Source organism: Meles meles, chromosome 17 (genome assembly GCF_922984935.1).
Source record: "Meles meles chromosome 17, mMelMel3.1 paternal haplotype, whole genome shotgun sequence".
Lineage (NCBI taxonomy): Eukaryota > Metazoa > Chordata > Mammalia > Carnivora > Mustelidae > Meles > Meles meles.
In genome coordinates, this window is record NC_060082.1 from 68,644,335 (window position 1) to 68,663,761 (window position 19,427).

Consider the following 19,427-nt stretch of genomic DNA (forward strand, 5'->3'; position numbering starts at 1 on the left):
CCCCAACTTCACAACCAGAATTTACAAAAGTGGCAAAGGAACAGAGCTGAGAGGATGTGAAATCTTTCCTTCCTTGTTCACGGCGGCTACGTCAAGCAAAAGTACTGAAAAAGGCAAGACCCACACTTCAGAGCGGAAAAGCCGCAAAGCTGGACGCAGACCGCGCTTCCCTGCGCGCCCCACAAATGCGACACCCACGGGTCCTCGCAAGGAGGCTCAGCAGCCGCACGATGGGGGCCGGAGAGCTCTGCCCGGACTCCGGCCTCCGTTTGGTCTGAAGGGGCCTCGCGAGGACTTGAGTGCAGCCAGCCCCGTGGTATCAGGGAAAGTTTGTCTGTGGCGTACGGGGTTCTCCGCACTGTCAGCATGCAGTGACACTACCTTGTTGCACACAAGGACCTGAACATCGCCTGTGGATGACGCGCCGTGGGCGGACTTCTCATCTCACACAGCACGTCTGGTCCCCGAGAGGACACGCACTGCCGAAGGAGCTCAGTCTTCCTTGCTCTCAGCCCCTCCCGTCCAGAGACAAAGTTCTGTGCATTTCTAAGCCCGTTACCAGCCTGCGGGCTCCTGCCAGGAAGAAGGAGTCTCCCGTGGTCAGGTCAGTGTAGATGGGCATGGCCCGGGCTGCCCCACGGCCACTCTCTGCCCAGCCTTCGGGCCTCCTGCGCGACAGAAACCCCAGCCACCCGCCACGGGGCTTGGGTGTACCAGGGACTCGGCAGTGGCGCCTGTGCCTTTGGGGCAGCACTGAAACAGCCCAAAGAGGAGGTAAGCAGCCTGTCCTGGCGGACCAAACACACCGCACGACAGTTCCGTCTCTTCACGGGATGGAAACGCTCAAGACCTCGTAACTTCACAAAATGCATAAACTATGAGCTACGAGCTACTTTTAAGTCCCATGATTTAACCTCCCAACTAACTTTTTAATAAGAATTTCCAAGAAAATCAAAAATTCTGAATCGAAATCCTTTTGTTAATATCTTACCGAGAGTGTCAGATGTAACCGTGCATTTAACTTCGGTTGTAGGTCTACTGGCTTTTTAAAAACTGCTATCTGCAAAAAAACTACAGCACCCCTCAGAACATCCCCCAAAATCTTAAATTTTAAGATAGAAAAAACTATGCCAAAAATTGAGCAAACATGGATTTTTTTCATTTATTTGCTGAAAAGGAGAGTCAAGGGTGGGTTGTGAGTTTTTCCTAGTCTGTGACCCTGCAGCTGAGTGTGGCCAGACGTCCGAGGGAGGAGCAGGTAAGGCGGACTGCCCCACGGACAAGGATGCGCAGCCACAGGCGGAATTCCTGACTCACCCCCCCGAGGGTCAGAAGGCCACACTTGTCACTCCACTGGAGCTGTCAAAAGCAGAAGCACCCACACCAGTATCCCCCAGAGCCTTCTTGCAAGGTATGCCCCACTTCCTAATCCTCTTTTCCAATGCAGGTGTCCAAAGCCGTCTACTGCGATGCACCTCACGACTTTATCTCCTCTCCCTGAGCACACCGCTCAGGCTGCGAGGGAGGTGGCAGGCGGGGGACAGCCCCCGAAAGTCCCCATACAAGAATGAGGGCGCACCGAGATCATCGACCCAGTGGAAATGCTGCATGCCGGATGGTGTCCCCCCTTCCCAGGGGACCCCCAGCTGGGCCTGGGCGGCAGCGGCCACTGACACAGCCACACACAGGATCTGGGAGCCAAAGCCGCCCATGAGCCCAGTGGGCAGAAGGGGAACCCCTTATGGAGCGAGCTGGGCAGCGGGGAGTCACGCAGCTCTGAGGGTCGGAGGCGGCTGTTTGGGCCCGGGGAGCGGCGCGGAGGGAAGAAGGCTGGGGGGCTCGGCTCACAGGCATGGAGGCACCGCCTCACCCCTGGGGGGCACGAGGGCAGGAGTCGATTCCTTTCATTCCAGAGATGCAACAGCCTCTCCCTCCCCCAGCCCTGGCGAGGGCAGTTTGCAGGAAACCAAGACCACGGCCAGCAAGCCAGCCGCAGGACCGGAACCCTGACCCCGGACTCGGTCGCCCACGAGGGTGCCTGGTAACAGCTTTCAGAGACTTCATGGGGATTTCTTCCTCCCACCATGCAGCGGGCGAAAACGAGGGGAAACCAAAGGTCGCGGTGGCAGAGGGGAAATGGAGGAGTCTGGGAGAGCCTAAACGGCGGGATCATCCCAGAGTGACCTGCCCGGAGCCGCCTGAGCAAACCCGCCGCCACCCACCTTAGGCCCGAGCAGGCGCTTTAACCGAGAACCACTGCCCTCTACCGGTGGGATCTGGAGGGACCCGGAGCGACCAGGACCAGCATGGCAAATGAGACCACGCAGGGCAGTCTGGTGTGCTGGACACCAGAGTTTCTAGTAAGTTAATGGCCAGAGACAGTCACTTGCCACCTTCAAAAGTCATCGGTTTCTTTGGGGACAAGGCAGTAATGCTTCCTGTTACTGGGATGTTACCTACGTACACGGGGCTCAGCACCGGGCACTGACGTACAAGGATACAGCAAGAACTGTATTCTCCGGGGTTTTTTAACAGGCGAGCCAGAGCTCGGACGCCCGTCTGCGACGGGACCACAACGCACACACAGACCCGGGTGCCGTCAGAGCCCACTGCCACTTCTGCTGCGCCACACAGCCCCGCTGGAGTCTCAAAAGGCACCTCGACCTTACATCCCACAGTCATATCTAAACACGCAAAGGGTCAGAGGGATCAGCCTTTCAGTTACTGCAGGCCAGCCGGAGCTCGTAGACACAGGCTGGCCTCACGTCTGCTCTCAAGGGAGGGAACGAAGGACACTCCTGACCTCCTTCGGGCCACTTCCTAGAGCACTTCCAAGACCGGAGTCATCTCCTCGGGCACCTCAGCGGTGAAAGAACGCCACAAAAGCCAGAGGGCAGCACGTCATTTCCCCTCCTGGCTGAAGGCAGGTTAGGAGCCTCAGGACAAGCAGAGGTGCCCTCCACAGCCCCGAGAGGACCCGGCGAGACCGCCTCCTCGCTCTGGTCCTGTCAGACCTGCTTACAGCTCCCCAGCTCAGAGGAACAGGCTGGCCTGAGCAAGACCCCGAGGGGACCAGCTAGACCGGGGTAAAGAACAGAGAGGCAGCCCAGAGAGGCCTGCTGCAGTGGCCCCACACCGCCAGGAGCTCTGGAAACCAGACCAGGGCATTCACACCGGTCAGGCAGCGAGAGGGAGCTGGAAGGGCACGCTACCGACCAGTGGAGAGCCCGCAGAACCCAGAGGAGCTTCCCAAGGGGGGAACCTGGCAGGAGACAGGGCAGGGACGTAGACACTGGGAGCAGGAAAGGCACAGGCTTGGCTGATGGCAACAGGAGGAACCGTTAGAGGGGGCACCTCCAGAGCCAACTCGGGAACGCGGGGGACTGAAGCTGGGGCGCCCAGGCTCTGGGCCCAGGTCTGCCACCAGCCGTAGCTTTGGGGGAACCCGCTAACCTCCAGGACCCGATTTTCTCGACTGCCAGTGAGATAACCGTCACCAGCTCTCATGAGGACCGGACGGGGCCCTGGGCACAAAGCAGGTGTGTGCGGTGCAGGGGGGCTGCGAGGCGAGCCCTGGCCATCCATGGCATCCTGCCCCAGGGTCTACGGCCCCGACTCCAGCGCAAAAACAGGCCCTGATGAAGGGTCACAGGCAGGCACACCTCCTTCCCATGGGTCCCACAGTGGGGCGGGCTTCGCCTTCCCACCCCCTCTTTCCTGGCCCCATTCCAGGGGAGAATGGAAAACAGAGTCAGTTTAAAAGCAGCACGTGTAAATCATGGAAAGAAAAGCAGAGCAGAAAGCACCACGATCTTCACCTCCCATCAGCCCTTGTGCAGAAGCCAACAGCGTCTGTTCCGTCAGTGCTTTGCCCCCAGTCTAGTTCCCGGTCAGGAGAAAAGCTACGTGGGGGCCCAGAAAGAAAGAAAATCCCGAGAGAAGAGTGTGCACTGAATGTCAGAAGACACGTTCCATCGTCAGGTGTGGAATCAGAACAAAGCCAGCATTCAGATTTAAAACCAACACACATTCCCCAAAAAGCGCTTCTTTCCACGTTACTCCACAGCCAGGCTCTCCACGGGCTTGTGTGCAGCTGTCGGGGGGCAGACCCCAGAGCAGAAGCGCGTGCACGCTGGGTGAGGCGGGGAGGGTCTGCACACTGAGGGCAAGTCCCAAAGTCCCCGTCGACGTCAAAGCTCTGTGCCTTCCGGCCGCACCCCTGTCAGCTCCAACGGTTGCCCGCCGTCCCCGGGGAGCCCCGGCTCCCGAGCCGACCTGCAGCTGCTTCACAAGGCTTTATTAGGAGATTTCGGTGGAACAGCATCTGACGAGGGAACAGGTGCGGAAGGAAGCCCACTCCACAAGCTACAGACCCCGCCTCTCACACCAGGCTCCAGACGTTTGGGTCTGGAACACAACGCTGCCTCCAAAAGCAACCTTCAAACGTTCGGATCACAAGCAACACACTGCTGCAGGAGAAAAGGCACGCGTCTGTAAGACAGAGGTTCAGGAGGTGTTTACAAAACCGTCCACCAGCTCCCGTCCACGGCACCTCCCGGGGCCTGGCACAGCGGGCCGTGTGCTATGCCAGACAGACCGCAAAACACTTCTTCACAGCATCCCTAGGAGGAAAACACACGAACGTCAGTGGGAGACCATCACCCCCCAGGCCCCTGTAAGTGGTCAAGACCCTCATAATTCCTGGGCACCCAGACGAGCACCCTACAGGGGAGAGGGGCACCCTGACTGTGGGGTCGAGCTCCCTAGCGTCCAACCGCAGGTTCAGCATGAGCAGTATTGCCGTGGGCAAGTGACCCGTCTTGCTGAGTTCCAAATCCCACATCTGCAGGAATCCATACAGGGAAAAGAGCAGGTATCAAAGAACGGACAGCTACTGACAATAGCCAAAGGAAGACCGGAAGAAAGCAGAGCTTATTGGAAACCAAGAACGAAGGACTGTGCACTTAGAAGTTAACCAGAATGAACAGATGCACTGAAAACATCAGACCCAGTGGTCACTCGGGCCTTTCCTCATTCCTCGTCCCAAGCAAACGGCAGGAACCTGCGAAGAGACAGCCTGTGGAATTCCCGCGCACAGGGGACTCTCTGCAGAGACCAGGTACTCATCAACCTGCTGGGCTAGGCCTGTCCCAGGTGCTTACTCCCTAGAATTCACACGCGTGGAAAGGAAAGAGTGGGTCCCCACTCCACCACTGTCCCGCTCAAGGAAGCACGAGCATGGCTGTGCAGGGCTTCCCGCCCCGACACTGTCCCTCTGCTCTCAGCCACACGGCGTCAAGGGTCCCGGGACAGTCATGGGGGCGGGGGGGTAAGTGAGTGCATCCGCGTGAGTGGGCATGGAGCTTTAATGTAAGATAATTCCAGCGCAGCGCTTAAGATACGCTCTGCACTGCGGTCCCAGCACGTGTTCTGCACGAGAAAGAGACGCACAGTCAAGTAAGATCCCTCACGGCAGCAAACACCAGACGTATCAGAGGACCTGGAAAGTTGCCTAACAAGGAACCCACCTAATTTTGCCTAACCCCTTCCCAAACATATGTGACCACAGAGCCCTTTCCTGCCGTGTAACCACTCTGCCCGGGGAACATGGAGAAAGGTGTGAGCTCTATAAATGCCCGTCCAGGTCAAGTGCACAGCCCGGAAGGGCACCGAGCAGACCCAGCTTCATGGGTCAGAGACACGGGCAGTCTCCCTGCGCCCCATACTTGAAAGGTTTCACCTCTGGTTTAACGCTCTGTGGCTGCCATCTTGAAATTCTCAGCCACTGTTTAACCAGGAGCCCGCGTTTACGTTTTGCACGGGACCCTGAAAATTACAGGCCTGGTCCTGGCATGATGACACATTCAAACTGTGGGCAAACTGATAAGATCACGGGACGCTTGGGGATGAGCGGTTCTGGCTCCTTCCACATAAAAACCCAGCTGCCCAAGACAATTCGACCCATACGCTTCTCAGACAAGCCCCCAGCACCCCAAACTCGCTGGGTCAGCAGAGGATTTCCTAACTGTTATCCGCCAGAACGTACTCTGCCACCCAGCTGCCTTTACGGTGCGGGGCCTGTGACCTTCCCATCCGCACCGCCCAGCATCTTCGAACCACTGTCAGCGGCAGAGTCGGAACACGTGAGACACAAGCCTGCGCGTCCTCCTCCCCAGGTCCCGTGAGGTCTCACATGTTCAAGCCTCTTTCTAACTAACAGGTAACGACAGACACGTCTGGAAATGAAGCTGCCGCATGACAGCAGGGTCAGGCAAAGACCACACGACCAGTTTTGAGAGGCCCCTCGCTGCAGGTGCCGAACAAAGGAGGTGTGCCTCTGGGGATGGCCGGCCCGACCCACGCTGCTTACATGCGCTCTCTCGGGCCACAGGGGTCTAGTGAGCCGCCCAAGTCACACTGCTAACTAGGAAACCCTGCCCTCTGAGTCCTGGCCCTGCCGACTTTCCCTTCATAAACGCTTCTGGAACGTTCTCATCCATGGGTACTACAAGAAAACAAGCATGAGCCTGGCTCCCTCCACCTCTTCCTCAGGGATGCTAAAGCGATATTCACCTTTCCTCCACAAAGCTACGCGTTCGAAGAGGGATTACGTGCACACACGCCCTCCACTGTCACAGGAACGTTCTACCACCAGAACTGGGGTCCCGGGCCAATGCCCACCACCCTGCACCGCAGGGGAGGGGGTGGACAGGACCCTCAGCTTATGAATCTATAAAATGGATATAGAACCTTTACCTATTTGCCTGAAAGAATTTTAGTAAAGATAAAACACGTGTTCTCTGAAAGCACCCGGAACAAAGGGCCCTCTGCCCCGAGTGACGGAAGGCACAGCCCTAAGCGCAGTCAGTCTTACCTGGCATAGGGTATGAAGGAAAGGCTGTACCTGCGATGAAAACAAACGAGAGACAGAATTAATGCAGGGACTCTCTGGAAGGAACGGGCCTCAGCTGTGAGGACGCCTGTCCCGAAGGGCCCAGACCCTCTCCGTCCTCAGCATGGGGCGTACACGCACACCCATGCACACTCGCATGCACACGTGAACACACGCCGCGCCCCAGGTACAGGTCAGGGGTCGTCAGTGGCCAGAGAAGGGCGAAAGGCCCACGTGGAGCTGACCCCGTCACCTCGGCCTCACGGGGTCAGCAGGTCCCACACAGCAGGACGGCGCGGAGCCCTATCCTGAAACAATGCCGGGTAACGCCCAGCACAGCGCCCCTCTAGGGTTTCACAAACCCTCAACAGAGCGAACTGCCACCCGACCGGCAGGGTTTTCTGCTCTGCTCCTGTCAATTTTAAAAGAAGAGAAAACAGAAGAGAAAGGAAAAGCAGCACCAACGACACTATGGATAACAGCGTAAGGAAGCGAGGATTCCTCGGGGACCCGCGCCCAGAGCTGTCTCGGGGATCCAGCCGGCTCAGGCCCTTCACCCCAGAGGCCCAGGCAGGCAGGAGGCCCCTGCGCTCACGACCAGCCCTGAGGAAACACAACACGGTCGGCACTGGAGCGTAACTGCCGTCTGCGCGAGCCTGTATGAACGCTGGACCCCTGGAAAGCGGCTTCACTCAGTCTACAGGCGAAAAAAGGCACGTACCTGTGGGTACCGACCCCATCCCCCAGAAAGAAACAGCCCACGAACATACGCCACAAACCAGGCCCTCCTACTTACTTCCAAAGCCCGCGTGTCACTGAAATCAGGCCATCGTTCTCCTTCCGTTCCCCATGGGCAGAAAGTCACTCACTTGTGCACACAGAAAATCCCCAAAAGCATTTGGGAAGTGTATTTTTTCACAAGTCCCAAATGACCAAAGCGATGAGGTGCTCGGCTACAGCCCCGAGCCCCGCTCCTGCCACACGGGACACAGCCGGTCCCTGGGGGCTTTGAGACTTGCAGCCCTCTCTCCTCGGCACTAGGGAAGGCATGTTTTCCCTGAAGCGACCAGCACATCTCTGTGGAAACCGTTCAGGCCGGCCTCACACGTTCCTAAACTCTGGGAGGACCGGAGCAATCTCTCTGAAGCCATCGGTTCCTCCTGTCGGCACCGCTCCCCCCAGATGCTGGGCCCGTCTGGAAGGACCGAGGTCTCCAGCGTCCCCTTCACTGTGTGTGGCTCTTGAGCCGCAATTCCCTGGTCTTGCCAACGGCCTGCCGTGCACCTGCCGGGCCTGCCACCCATGGCCACGTGGGTTTCCGTGTCATCAGTCGCCATCCCTCATCTCCAGCTGACAACTCCCTCTGCACTTCAGTGAAGTCATCCATCCCGTCCCAAACGCAGCTCCCCGCTTCCCACCGCTGCCTTCCTTCGACGTCCATCTGACTCACAGCCTCTCTCTACCAGCCCCCGAAATACTCCACCGCCCTCGCTCCTACCAGACGGAGGTGACTGAGTCACACTGAGAACATCTCGAAATCGACCTGGAGCCCTGCAGAAGATAGTGCAGGAGGCAGCCAGCCCCTGGCCCCCAGAGATCGTGGACGCCGGCTACCGGCGTGGCTGAGGGCACAGACTTCCGCGCTGCCATCTGATTTCACTTGCATCCTTGGGAATTCTTACATTGAAAAGCTCCTGTGTTTTTCTGTCCTCCTACCCACACCACGTGGGATTTTAGCTCCTTCAGCCGCATCATTCAGACAGCGACGTGGGAGGAGACCATGGGAGACATCACTTACCATGTCAGGGCCAAGGACTGCAAAATGCAGAAGATGAGCGCGAGTCCCTTGTTGTGCCACTGAAAGGAGAGCAGACGGTTACCACACGGTGTGTGACAAGAGGCGTACGCCAAAAGGTTCAAGGAAATCAAAATACACGCTTACCCAAAAGGCAGAACACAGGGTAAGAGCAAAACACAACTAGAAGAGAAGAAAAAACACTAATTAATACGGTGACAACATGGAGGAAAGTACTGTGAAGGCCTCACCATGCTTGGCAAACTTCCCACACTCATCCCCCCCCAGACTCTCCGCTGATGGCAGCGACCAAAGGCATCCTTCCTCCCCAAGCTCTGGACCCACGGGAGCACCCGCGTTCGGCAGAAGAGTTAAAATCCCATGAAGTGAAACCAGCACGTAAAAACAGATGTAGGTTAAAAAGAAACGGATCCTCTTTGCCTTTCCAATTTCCCCAGACTGTCCGTCCAGAAAATAAAATCACATCTCTGGTCCCTCCCTCACCCTCCCCATTTCATTCAAACTCACTAACACAGCCGAACTCACAGCCCTGTACTTGAGCTCCTGCCGATAACCCCTGCGTCTGGAGCAGGAAAGGCAAGTAGGGATGAAGGGTAACACGAGACTCTGGGCAGCCGGTGACTGGTTTACATGTCACCTAACACGCTGAGTCCCTCCCTAGCAAGTTCTTTCTGTAAGACCCATCCGGACCGGGGTGCCTGGGTCACTCAGTGGGTTAAAGCCGCTGCCTTCGGCTCAGGTCATGATCTCAGGGTCCTGGGATCGAGCCCCACATCGGGCTCTCTGCTCCGCGGGGAGCCTGCTTCCTCCTCTCTCTCTGCCTGCCTCTCTGCCTCCTTGTGATTTCTCTCTGTCAAATAAATAAAATATTAAAAAAAAAAAAAAAAAAAAGACCGGTCCGGATCATCTACATCCAGGCTGGCCAAGAACAGTGGCCTCAGACGGCCGGTCACGCCCATCCTCTCTGTCCCCCTACGGCTTAACTGCTCAGTAATCACGCCCCAAGTCCTCCCTCCGCGGCCAGTGCGGGCCGATGCTCTGCAAGGACACGCGAGCAACAGCAGACACGGAGGCACGCGGCGGCGTCAGGAAAGAGCGCGCCCGCTCCAGGAGCCCAGACGCCCGCTCCAGCAAGCGAAGCCTGTGTTTGGGGTCACTCCCCCGGACTCTGCCAGGCGCGGCTTCCCCCGTCACCAGGACAACCGTGTCCCCAACAATGCGACTGCTCCCAGCGGCCCGGTGCGGGTGCGGCACATGGCGGGCGGCACGACCGGACGCAGAATTCTCCCTCCAACTTGGAGCTCACAGGCGTCGGGCAGTGAGTCATGACGAAAGGGGAAAGAAAAGAGGAGGAAGAAGCTAAGAAGTCCCATGTCACAAGCGCGGCTACAAGGCGGGCCTTACCAGCACCATGATCGTCGCGATCAAGCGCGTCGGCTCGAACATCCTCTTCAGCTGCTTCATCGGGCCCATGAGGAAGACGGTGCTGAGAGCAAACACACAGAGGCCGTTCAGAGCAGCCCAGCCCGGCCCGCCACCTCCCCTCCGCCCGGCTGGGAGCAGCCATGGGGATCACAGCGGTAATGGCCGGGGACAGCTGGGAAGCTCCTGCCGCCCGCCAACTGCCAGCCTTTCCGGCCTTTCGCATACTGTCCCCACCTAACCCTTCCACGGTCTGTGGGGCGGATGATGGGAACCGTCCTACTTCCTCTGCAGGCGAAGAAACGGAAGCCCGAAGGGTCTGCTCGCCGGGGCCGGGGCTGCCCGCTCCTCGGTGTGAGTGCTCGGGGCTTGGCTCCAGAACCACACCGGGAGCCCCCAGGCCTCCAAGAGGTGCGCCCCTGCCTCCTCAACACTCACCCGTGGAAACCAACCAGCCAACCAGAGACTCGGGTCATTTTTTTTTTTTTTTTTTTTTATTTGACAGAGATCACAAGTAGGCAGAGAGGCAGAGAGAGAGAGAGAGGGAAGCAGGCTCCCTGCTGAGCAGAGAGCCCGATGCGGGACTCGATCCCAGGACCCTGAGATCATGACCTGAGCCGAAGGCAGCGGCTTAACCCACTGAGCCACCCAGGCGCCCCGACTCGGGTCATTTTAAAGAGAAACCACACCTGACGGGTTTAGGTTGCTGGTGTTAAAAATAGAGCACTTCCCGTTCTTTCATTCTCCTGAGAATAATTCTACTGGTAGTATCCTCTGTGAGTTGGTCAGTGTTTGCTATGTGCCAGACAGGACATCCTTGACCTCATTCCATCCCTCCACAACTCGGTGGGTAGGTGTTGTTATGCTTATTTATTTCAGAGATGGGAAAACGAAGCTCAGGAAGGTGTCCTTATCCACAGCCGCACAGCTAGGAACTTAGCCCACACTCGAACCCACAGCTACGGGATCCAAAGCCCCGAAAGACATCTGCCGTGCACTTTCAGTGGGACTGGTACTGGAGAGGGGGCTGCGAGCTACACTAACCCACACTGACCCGAACCCTAAACCTCAGGGCGAGGTCCGTCATGTCTCTAGATTCCTACAGAAAGGCCCCATGTGGCATCACATGGGCAGGAGCCTGTGACGGCCAGTGTTTAAACATTAGCTACCAGGTGTTTGGTCAAAACAGAAATTTTAAAAATACGCCTACTTCTCTTTAAAGTACTGTTAAGTTTCAACCTGAATTCACAGGTGCACTCCCAGCCAACACTGACCAAGAAGCAACAGCCACGGCTGGCCTTAAAAATTAAATACAGCATAAACACGAAACCGTAACAGGTTACAGGACGCTGGGGGGCTCAGCCATTAAGCATCTGCCTCAGCTCAGGTCCTGATCTCCGAGTCCTGGGATTGAGCCCCACGTCAGGGTGCCGGCTCATCAGGGAGCCTGCTTCCCCCTCTCCCTCAGCTGCTCCCCCTGCTTGTGCTCTCTCCCTTTCCCTCCCTGTCAAATAAATAAATAAATAAATAAATAAATAAATAATAACATATTATAGGTAAAGCCATAAACTTCTGGATGCACCCTGGAAATAATCATTTGCTCCCCATGTTACTTCCGCAGGCAGGGCTGTGAAGACCCGACCCTAGTAGGGTCTGCTAAATTGTTCTTCTGGACTGACCAGCACACTCCCGGGTTTATGCTCTGTCTGCAGCCTCGACATGAAACCCGCATCGTCTGCCCAACGCAAAACCCTCCAAAAGTTAGTATTCAAGAGGGCTGTGGAGGCAAGAGGAGACTTCACTGTCATAAATCACGTTCTCAGAAGGCAGCCAGAGTCATGCACTCAATCATTTGGTTAACATTTCCAGCCAAAAACAGAGCTGGGTTTGGGGACAATAGGGACAGGTAGGGCAGAGGTACAGCCCGCGTCATGTGGCTTAGAGACTGTAACAAGTCAGTGTAATAAAATGTAACAAGTCAGTGTAACAAAATGCTGCCTGTGCTGCTCCATAAACGTATCTGGACACACAGGGTCCCCGAGGAAAGAAGAGGACACTGATTCTGGGTGGGGAGAGGTGACGAGAAGTCTCACAGGAGTGGTGACTTTTGAGTCAAGTCCTGACAAATGAGCAAGAATTCCCCTAAAATGGGGGGGGGGGGTGTTGGGGGGAGGCAGGGCACAAAGAAGGAGACACAGACGGGGCAGCGTTCTAGACAAAGACGTTAGCCCCAGAACAAGCACAAGGACGTTTGGGGAAATGCAAGAGGCTGCGCAGTGGACCTGGGTCAAGCCAGCTCTCTAAGCACCTCTCCTGTAGGCCTGCATGAGGTAGGGCCAAACAGAGTGTGCTGGGGCGCCGCAGAAAATGGCCCGGACGGACACGAAGGGAGGCAGAGACCCCAGCCCGGACTTCTGCAGTAGTTCAGACGGGAAGTGATACGCGCCAGACCGAAGAAGGGTGGCTCAGGTGGTGCCACGTCCACAAGCCCTCCCCGGCTCCGGTTCAGATGGCAGCAGCTGCCCCTCCCGGGCCCCCCTTCCGCCCTGCCCTACTCTGTCACCCGTTCGCATCTGCCTGGCCCACCCGTGAGCTCCAGGGGCAGGAACCAAACCACACAGTCTGTGAGGGCTCAGAGCCCCGCCCAGGTGTGATCAAGTCTGTCATTAAGCACGTAAGTCCGTCCCAGGGACAATAACCATGGAGACAAAAAGGAAGGGGTCAGCACCAATTCACGGTGAGCAATCACAGGGGCTTGGACGCCCAGGACTCTGAGGCCACTGACTGAGATACAAGGGAAGGGGGAGGGAAAGGAAAGCACAGAGCTCAGGTTCCAGGGGGCCTGCAGGCAGAAGTCAGGCCAGCAGGACTGTGGCTGTCCACACACAGCGTGGCTGAAGCACGAGCTGGACTTGACCTGGGCTGCATGTGCACTGCAGCCTGCAAAACGGGCTGCCCTCCGCTGGCAGGCGCTCCGTTAGCTCCCCTGCTCCTGAGCCTAGGGCCAGGTCTGAGATGGTCCTCTGAGTAAGAACACCCCTCCCCGGGAGCCTCTGGCCCCGTGAGCCCTTTTAAATCCCCACTCAGCCTCTGGCAGCAGGAGGCCAGAATGCAGACAGGACTGTGTTGTCAAGCCTGAAGACACCATTCAACCACTGCGTGCCACGGTTCCCTCGCGTGGAAAACCACAACAGTAACTTCATCCAGGAGGTTTCACAAATAAACTAAGATAGAGCTCCTGGGTGGCTCAGTGGGTTTAGCACCTGCCTTTGGCTCAGGTCATGATCTCCGGGTCCTGGGATCGAGCCCCTCTGCGCCAGGCTCCCTGCTCAGTGAGAAGACTGCTTCTGCCTCTCCCTCTGCCCATCCCCATGCTCTCTCTCTCCCTCTCTTTGGCTCTTTCAAAAACAATGAATACGGGCACCTGAGTGGCTCAGTGGGTTAAGCCTCTGCCTTCGGCTCAGGTCATGACCCCAGGGTCCTGGGATCGAGCCCCACATCGGGCTCTCTGCTCAGCAGGGAGCCTGCTTCCCTCTCTCTCTGCCTGACTCTCTGCCTACTTGTGATCTCTGTCTGTCAAATAAATAAATAAAATCTTTAAAAATAATAAATAAATAAAATCTTTTAAAAACCAAAAATTTAAAAAAAAATACACTAAGATACAAAATACTGGGGTGCCTGGGTGGCTCGGTCAGTTTAATGTCCAACTCTTGATTTTGGTCGTGATCTCAGGGTTGTGGGATCGAGCCCCGTGTCGGGCTCTGCACTCACCCGAGTCTGCTTGTCCCTCTTCTTCTGCTCCTCCCCCACACCTCTCACTCACCCTCTCTCTCTCTCTCAAATACCTAAGTGTATGTATTCGTTACTTATTTGACAGAGAGCACGCAGGGGAAGGGACAGAGGGAGAGAGAGAAGCAGACTCCCTGCCGAGGGGGGCCTGACATGCGGCTCGATCCCAAGACATCGAGATCACAACCTGCACCAAAGTCAGATGCTTAACTGACTGAGTCACCCAGGCGCCCCAATAAATAAAATCTTTAAGAAAAAAAAGGTACTAAAATATTTTGAAGTGACAGAATATAAATGTGATATATATTTTGTGAAATTTTTTGGATACGATGTATTTTAACAACCTTTGGTGTGAAACCAAATCCTTAAACCTATTAAGGCGTCTTCCTTTGCGCCCCTGAAGCACAACCCACACCTGTTTTCCCGTCCAGTGACTGGCTAAGGTTAAATTCAAAAACAAAAAACAAAAAGCAAAAAACGGTTACCTCCCAATCGATGCGATGTTACCAAAGGTATAAAACACGGCGAAGAGGTACAGGCCCTTCCTGGGCACCCAGAGCAGGAGAGTCCCCTGGAAGATAAAGCACAGGGCGTTCGCACGGGGAGGACCCCCTGCCAGGCCACAGCCGAGTGCACAGAGACCCCCAGTCCCCTCCCTCCCTCGTCAGCACCCCCTCTCCTCTCACCCTCATCCGTGCATGTCATGAGGGGCAGAAGGGAGGAGGTGGACAAAAGGGGAAGACAGAGGAAGCACAGGGTGGGGAAAAGACAGGGGAGGACATCTCACCAACAGTGAGCAGACGATTCCTGCAGCGAAACACGCGATGAAGCCCTTTATTCTGGTGCTCCAGCTCAGTGAAGACGCCTCAACGACCTGGAATGTTCAGACGACGGATCACACACACGGATATGCGTGTTTAAGCCGCAAGAGCAAGGGAAGCACGTAATGCGATTGTGGGAGTCTGTCCCGCGGAAGGCAGACACAGAGAATCCGACTCCCTCGCCGCTACGGGAGCCCTCCCGAGTCCTGGCGCCCAGCTCCTTCTCCACCCACGGGTCTCCTTTCCGGCAGCAGGTACCAGGTTACCCAGCCTCTAGGGAACACCCCCGAGGTGGCGAGTCTCCACCATCTCACACACAGCACAGCGAGGCAGCAGGCCCCAGAGTAGCCCAGGCCCGACACGGACAGCTGCAAAGGCGTGAGCGGTCCCAGGCAGGGGCCCAGGGAACGGGGAGCCAGGCGGCGGCTGGGCCACCGGGCATGGCCTCCCGCATCGACGAGCCAAGTTCAGCAGGAGCTACTACTCGGGCATCTCTGAGACCTCAGGGGACAAAGGCTGTCATCGCGTCAGGACCCTCGGCTGGATCTGAGGTGCTTCGTGCCGGCATCAGCCAAGTCACCCACGCGTGAGACGGATCCCAGGTCGTTCACGACTAGCCGGCCCCGCGACCGTAAGTAATCCCTCCCGGAGTGCGGGATTGCCAGCAACGACTCCGCTAACAGGGATCCTGCACACAGCTCCCACGAGTGCTCCTCCACGGCAAAGAGGCCAGCCCAGAGCTGGAGCCAGAGACCTTCTTGGCCACGCCATGCTGGGGACGGCCGCTGCCACCGTGACCTGCCTCCGGCCTCCTGCCCAGTGCGCCCGCAGCAGGTTCGCCACGCGTAGGCAGCGCGGCCACCATCGGCAGTGGGAGAAGCTGCCGGAAACATTTCCAGCCCCCGATGAAGAAGGACGTTGCCAGAAGCTGCAGGGGCCCCTGGACAGGCAAGTCCCTCAGCTTCGACGCCCCAGCTCAGGGCAGGCTCTTGGCCCTGTCTCCAGACTTCCTGCCGAACCAGACGCCGGGAGACAAGGACCAGCGGCTCACCCAGGGGTGGCCAGCCCTGCCACAGAACAGCCTGACTTCCATCCACGAGAGACCCAGGACAAAGGGCAGTTGTCAAAAGGGGTTTTCCTCCTACCGCAGCGACGCACACGACTTGAGAGAGGGATGGAGAGGGAATCTTACGCAGGCTCCAGGCGCAGGGAGCCTGACAGAGGGCTCGATCTCAGGACCCTGGGATCATGAGCTGAGCCGAAATCAAGAGGCGGACACCGAACGACGGAGCCCCCCAGGTGCCCCTGTTCGCCCATATGTAAGGGGGGCTCCTGACACTGCCATCCCCCGGCAGACACAGCACCTGCGGAAACACGGGACACCACATGACACCGCGCAGAAAGGTGCCATCGGGGACGGTGACACCCAGCGGGAACAGGGTGTCTGTCAGGGCCGGACAGATGGGCCCCCCCCCGCTTCCTCGCTGAGGAAAACCCGCACCCAAATGAGTCACGTGACGCTCGGCGGGCAGACCGCGATGGCGCCCCACAGCCAGCTCGGCCTTCTGACTCACACGGTCAGCCTCCCGTCAGGAAGACAGTGAGGCCAGAAGACGCCAGGCCTCTTACTATCGCAGGAAGCAGAGAACCTACTCTGCCAGGCAGGAAGAGGTGAGCCGCGCGGGGAGAAGGGCGGCGCAGCACAGCGGGCGGGACTCCCGGCTGCAGCACCACTTGGCATCCACAGGGATGTTGCCGGACGTTCAACCTCTTTCTCTTGAGAGGATGACCCATAAGGTCACACGTCCAGCGTGAGCTGGCCTTGGCATTCAGAGACCCGAACACGGTCTGCACAGGACGGTGAGCTCCCAGTCCTCTTACCCATCAAACTCACGCGGCTCTGCTTTCGTCCTTCGAGACGAAAGTCACACGTCGGTTCTACAAGTCCCTCAAGCTGAAATTTCCACCCAAGTGTCACCCCAGGGGGAAAATGGGGGGTTCAGACAACTTTCGTCACTCGCGTCTCCCCACTGCGTGTCACTGCACTTGGTTGACCGGCGTGGTCACAGCAAGAGGAAACTGCTCCCCTTCTAACTGGGCTCAGCGAAAGCTCAGCCCTTCCTTTTGCCAATTTATAAAAACAGACTCAGTCGCTATAAAACACCTCTCTCTGGGGGTGCCTGGGTGGCTCAGTGGGTTAAGCCTCTGCCTTCGGCTCAGGTCATGGTCCCAGGGTCCTGGGATAGAGCCCGGCATCGGGCTCTCTGCTCAGCAGGGAGCCTGCTTCCCCCACCCCCTGCCCCCGCCCCTGCCCCCACCTGCTTCTCAGCCTACTTGTGATCTCTCTCTTTCAAATAAATAAATAAAATCTATAAAAACAAACAAACAAACTTCTCAATTCATGGCTGGAAGCTGTGCGGGGGCACTTTCCGGAAAGTAGAGTCGCTTACACAGCACCTGGAGAGAATTGCCAGCGATCTGCACACTGGCCATCTGACTGGCAGTTAGGAACAAAGGTCCCTTTGACTCTGGGACATGGAGAGATGAAAGGTTCTTGCCAGAACGAGGTGAAGCTAAGAACTGTGTGAGGAAACAGGGCTGGTAAGCAGAAGAAGGTGAGAAACGAATACTGCTTCCTACCACTCATTCCTTCCGCATCCCTGGAACCCTCTATGGAAAAAATGAAACCTATTCTTTAGGACAGAAGCCCACTAAAACCAAAGGTTGAAGGGGTATTTATGAAGGGGAGGTATCAATTAAAAACCGCGTCATGAGGCTATTGTTGGTGATTAGGCACGGCCAAGTGGTTTTTATGCCTAGTTTCACGTGTAAGAGAAACAGAACTAGTCATGGTTTTGTTGTTTACATTAAAAGAATAAAAATTTGAAAAGCACTCACTTCTGGTGACCTCTGACAACTTCCATAACTTGATTTGAAGAGCCCATAAGGCCATGAAGTCCAACTCATCACACAAAACAGTTCAGCACAGAATCTACAGCTCTGCCCGCTTCGAAGCCAGGGGAGATGTGAGACAATCAAGTCAATACCCACACTTTAAAGGAGGCTCGAATTAGTAAAAATTAAAAATTAAGCCAAGAACAATCCTGAAAATGAATTCAGCCAGCTACAGGATGTTTCCCAGGAGTCTGGGACTCAGGAAACGACATACAATGAGGTATGAAAACAGGAATCTCACACTCAGCAGAGGAGACGGACAGCGACTTCACGAGAGTGGCACCTTGTCTTTCTTAAACAGATTTAAGACGGGGCTGAGTTTACAGCCCTTTCAAGCCCTTCCCTGTGTCCAGTGCGGACACGCGCCACCTTGGGAAAAAACCAAGTCAGTCTTCGCATCTTCAATCTGCACTAATCACTCACTCTTAAGGGTCTGTTTTGGGATTATTTTCTAAATAAAGTATCTGCCTTGTCTTGCTGTCAACATTCTTGCCCAGGAGTCTCCAGGATGACCACGTGTCTCGCTCTGGAGCCCGAGCTGGTCATCACAGCAGGATGACCATCCACAGGGCATAATGCTTTCAGAAAACGTGCGACTGTCCACTGCCCAGGATTTACTAGGCCGTGTGGGGGTTGACTTGACAATTCCTAACAGAAGCCAGAATCAGAAACAAAAAATGCATGAAATTATTCCTGAGCCCCGACCCACTAATAAAGGCCTAACCCTAACCCTAACCCTAACCCAAGTAAAAAGAACCCACAGAGGGGCTCAGGAAGGGTTGGGCCTTTGCCTTCGGCTCAGGTCATGATCTCAGGGTCTGGGATCGAGCCCCGCATGGGGCTCTCTGCTCAGCGGGGAGAATTTCCCTCTCTCTCTGCCTACTTGTGATCTCTGTCAAATGAATAAATCTTACAAAAAAAAAAAAAAAAAAAAGAAGACGACGACGAAGAACCCGCAGAGCTGCTCTGAAACAGAAGGAACGAACCCCGATGCCTAAAATCCCGCGTCAGTGTCGAGTGCGGGTCTTCGCGGTGACGCTCCGGGGACCGCGCTCTGGAGCTCCGGGGGCTCCCGGAGGGAGACGCGGACAAAACCCGGCAACCGCCGAAGCGCGGGAGAGCGGCCGCGGCAGCCAACCGGAGAGGGAGGCGGGCCGCAGCCTCCCCCGCAGCCGGGGAAACTGAGGCACACACCGGAAGGTGGAGTGTCCTGGGTCGCCCGGGGACGAACAGGCGCAAACGCGACGAAACGCTGTGGCTCCGCAGCCCGGGCCGGAGCGAGACCCTGACCGTGACCCTGACCGTGACCCTGACCCTGACCCTGCTCCGCCCGCACGCGCGGGTCCGGGGGTCCCGGGGTCCGGGTCTGCGCGCGGACGGGCTCGGGGAACCGGAGCGACACGCGCCCCGACGCCGACAGGGGCCCGCGGGCAGGACAGCGACCCCGACGCCGAGCCCCGACGCAGGGGCGGCTCCGTCCGCGCCGACGCTCCCGCGGTCCTGCCTGTCGAGGGGGCCCTGGGGCGGCGCGGGGACGCACGGGGGGGTCCGCCCAGCCCGGGGTCCCCCCCCCCGCCGCGGGCGCGCTCACCTCGGCCAGGCCGCCCCGGTCCTCGCAGTCCTGGCCGCTCAGCACCTGCTTCAGCTTGTCCATCCCGCCGGAGCCGCCGCCTGCTGCGCCCGCGGAGCCCGGCTCTTCCGGGTGCGCCGCCGCCCCGCCCCGGCCCGCCCC

At 57.2% G+C, this 19,427-nt stretch overlaps 1 protein-coding gene across 1 annotated transcript; it reads right to left on the reverse strand.

The window, feature by feature from the left end:
* Nucleotides 1–4,279: 4,279 nt before the first annotated feature.
* On the reverse strand, nucleotides 4,280–19,402 carry SFT2D2 (SFT2 domain containing 2). Its single transcript, XM_045982663.1, has 8 exons — nucleotides 19,287–19,402; nucleotides 14,707–14,793; nucleotides 14,405–14,490; nucleotides 10,113–10,194; nucleotides 8,835–8,870; nucleotides 8,691–8,749; nucleotides 6,875–6,904; nucleotides 4,280–4,622 (listed from the first exon to the last, which is right to left on the reverse strand). The coding sequence occupies exons 1-8, from the start codon at nucleotides 19,347–19,349 to the stop codon at nucleotides 4,583–4,585; spliced, it is 483 nt and encodes a 160-aa protein (XP_045838619.1). The 5' UTR covers nucleotides 19,350–19,402; the 3' UTR covers nucleotides 4,280–4,582.
* Nucleotides 19,403–19,427: the final 25 nt, after the last annotated feature.

Bases quoted from the DNA above. Each gene is read 5' to 3' on its own strand.
- SFT2D2 (XM_045982663.1), bottom strand. From the start codon at position 19,349: ATGGACAAGCTGAAGCAGGTGCTGAGCGGCCAGGACTGCGAGGACCGG. The intron at 8,750-8,834 runs GTAAGCGTGTAT...CTCTCCTTTCAG, and splicing joins CCCTGTGTTCTGCCTTTTGG to TGGCACAACAAGGGACTCGC. The intron at 6,905-8,690 runs GTAAGTGATGTC...TTTTCATCGCAG, and splicing joins CAGTCCTTGGCCCTGACATG to GTACAGCCTTTCCTTCATAC.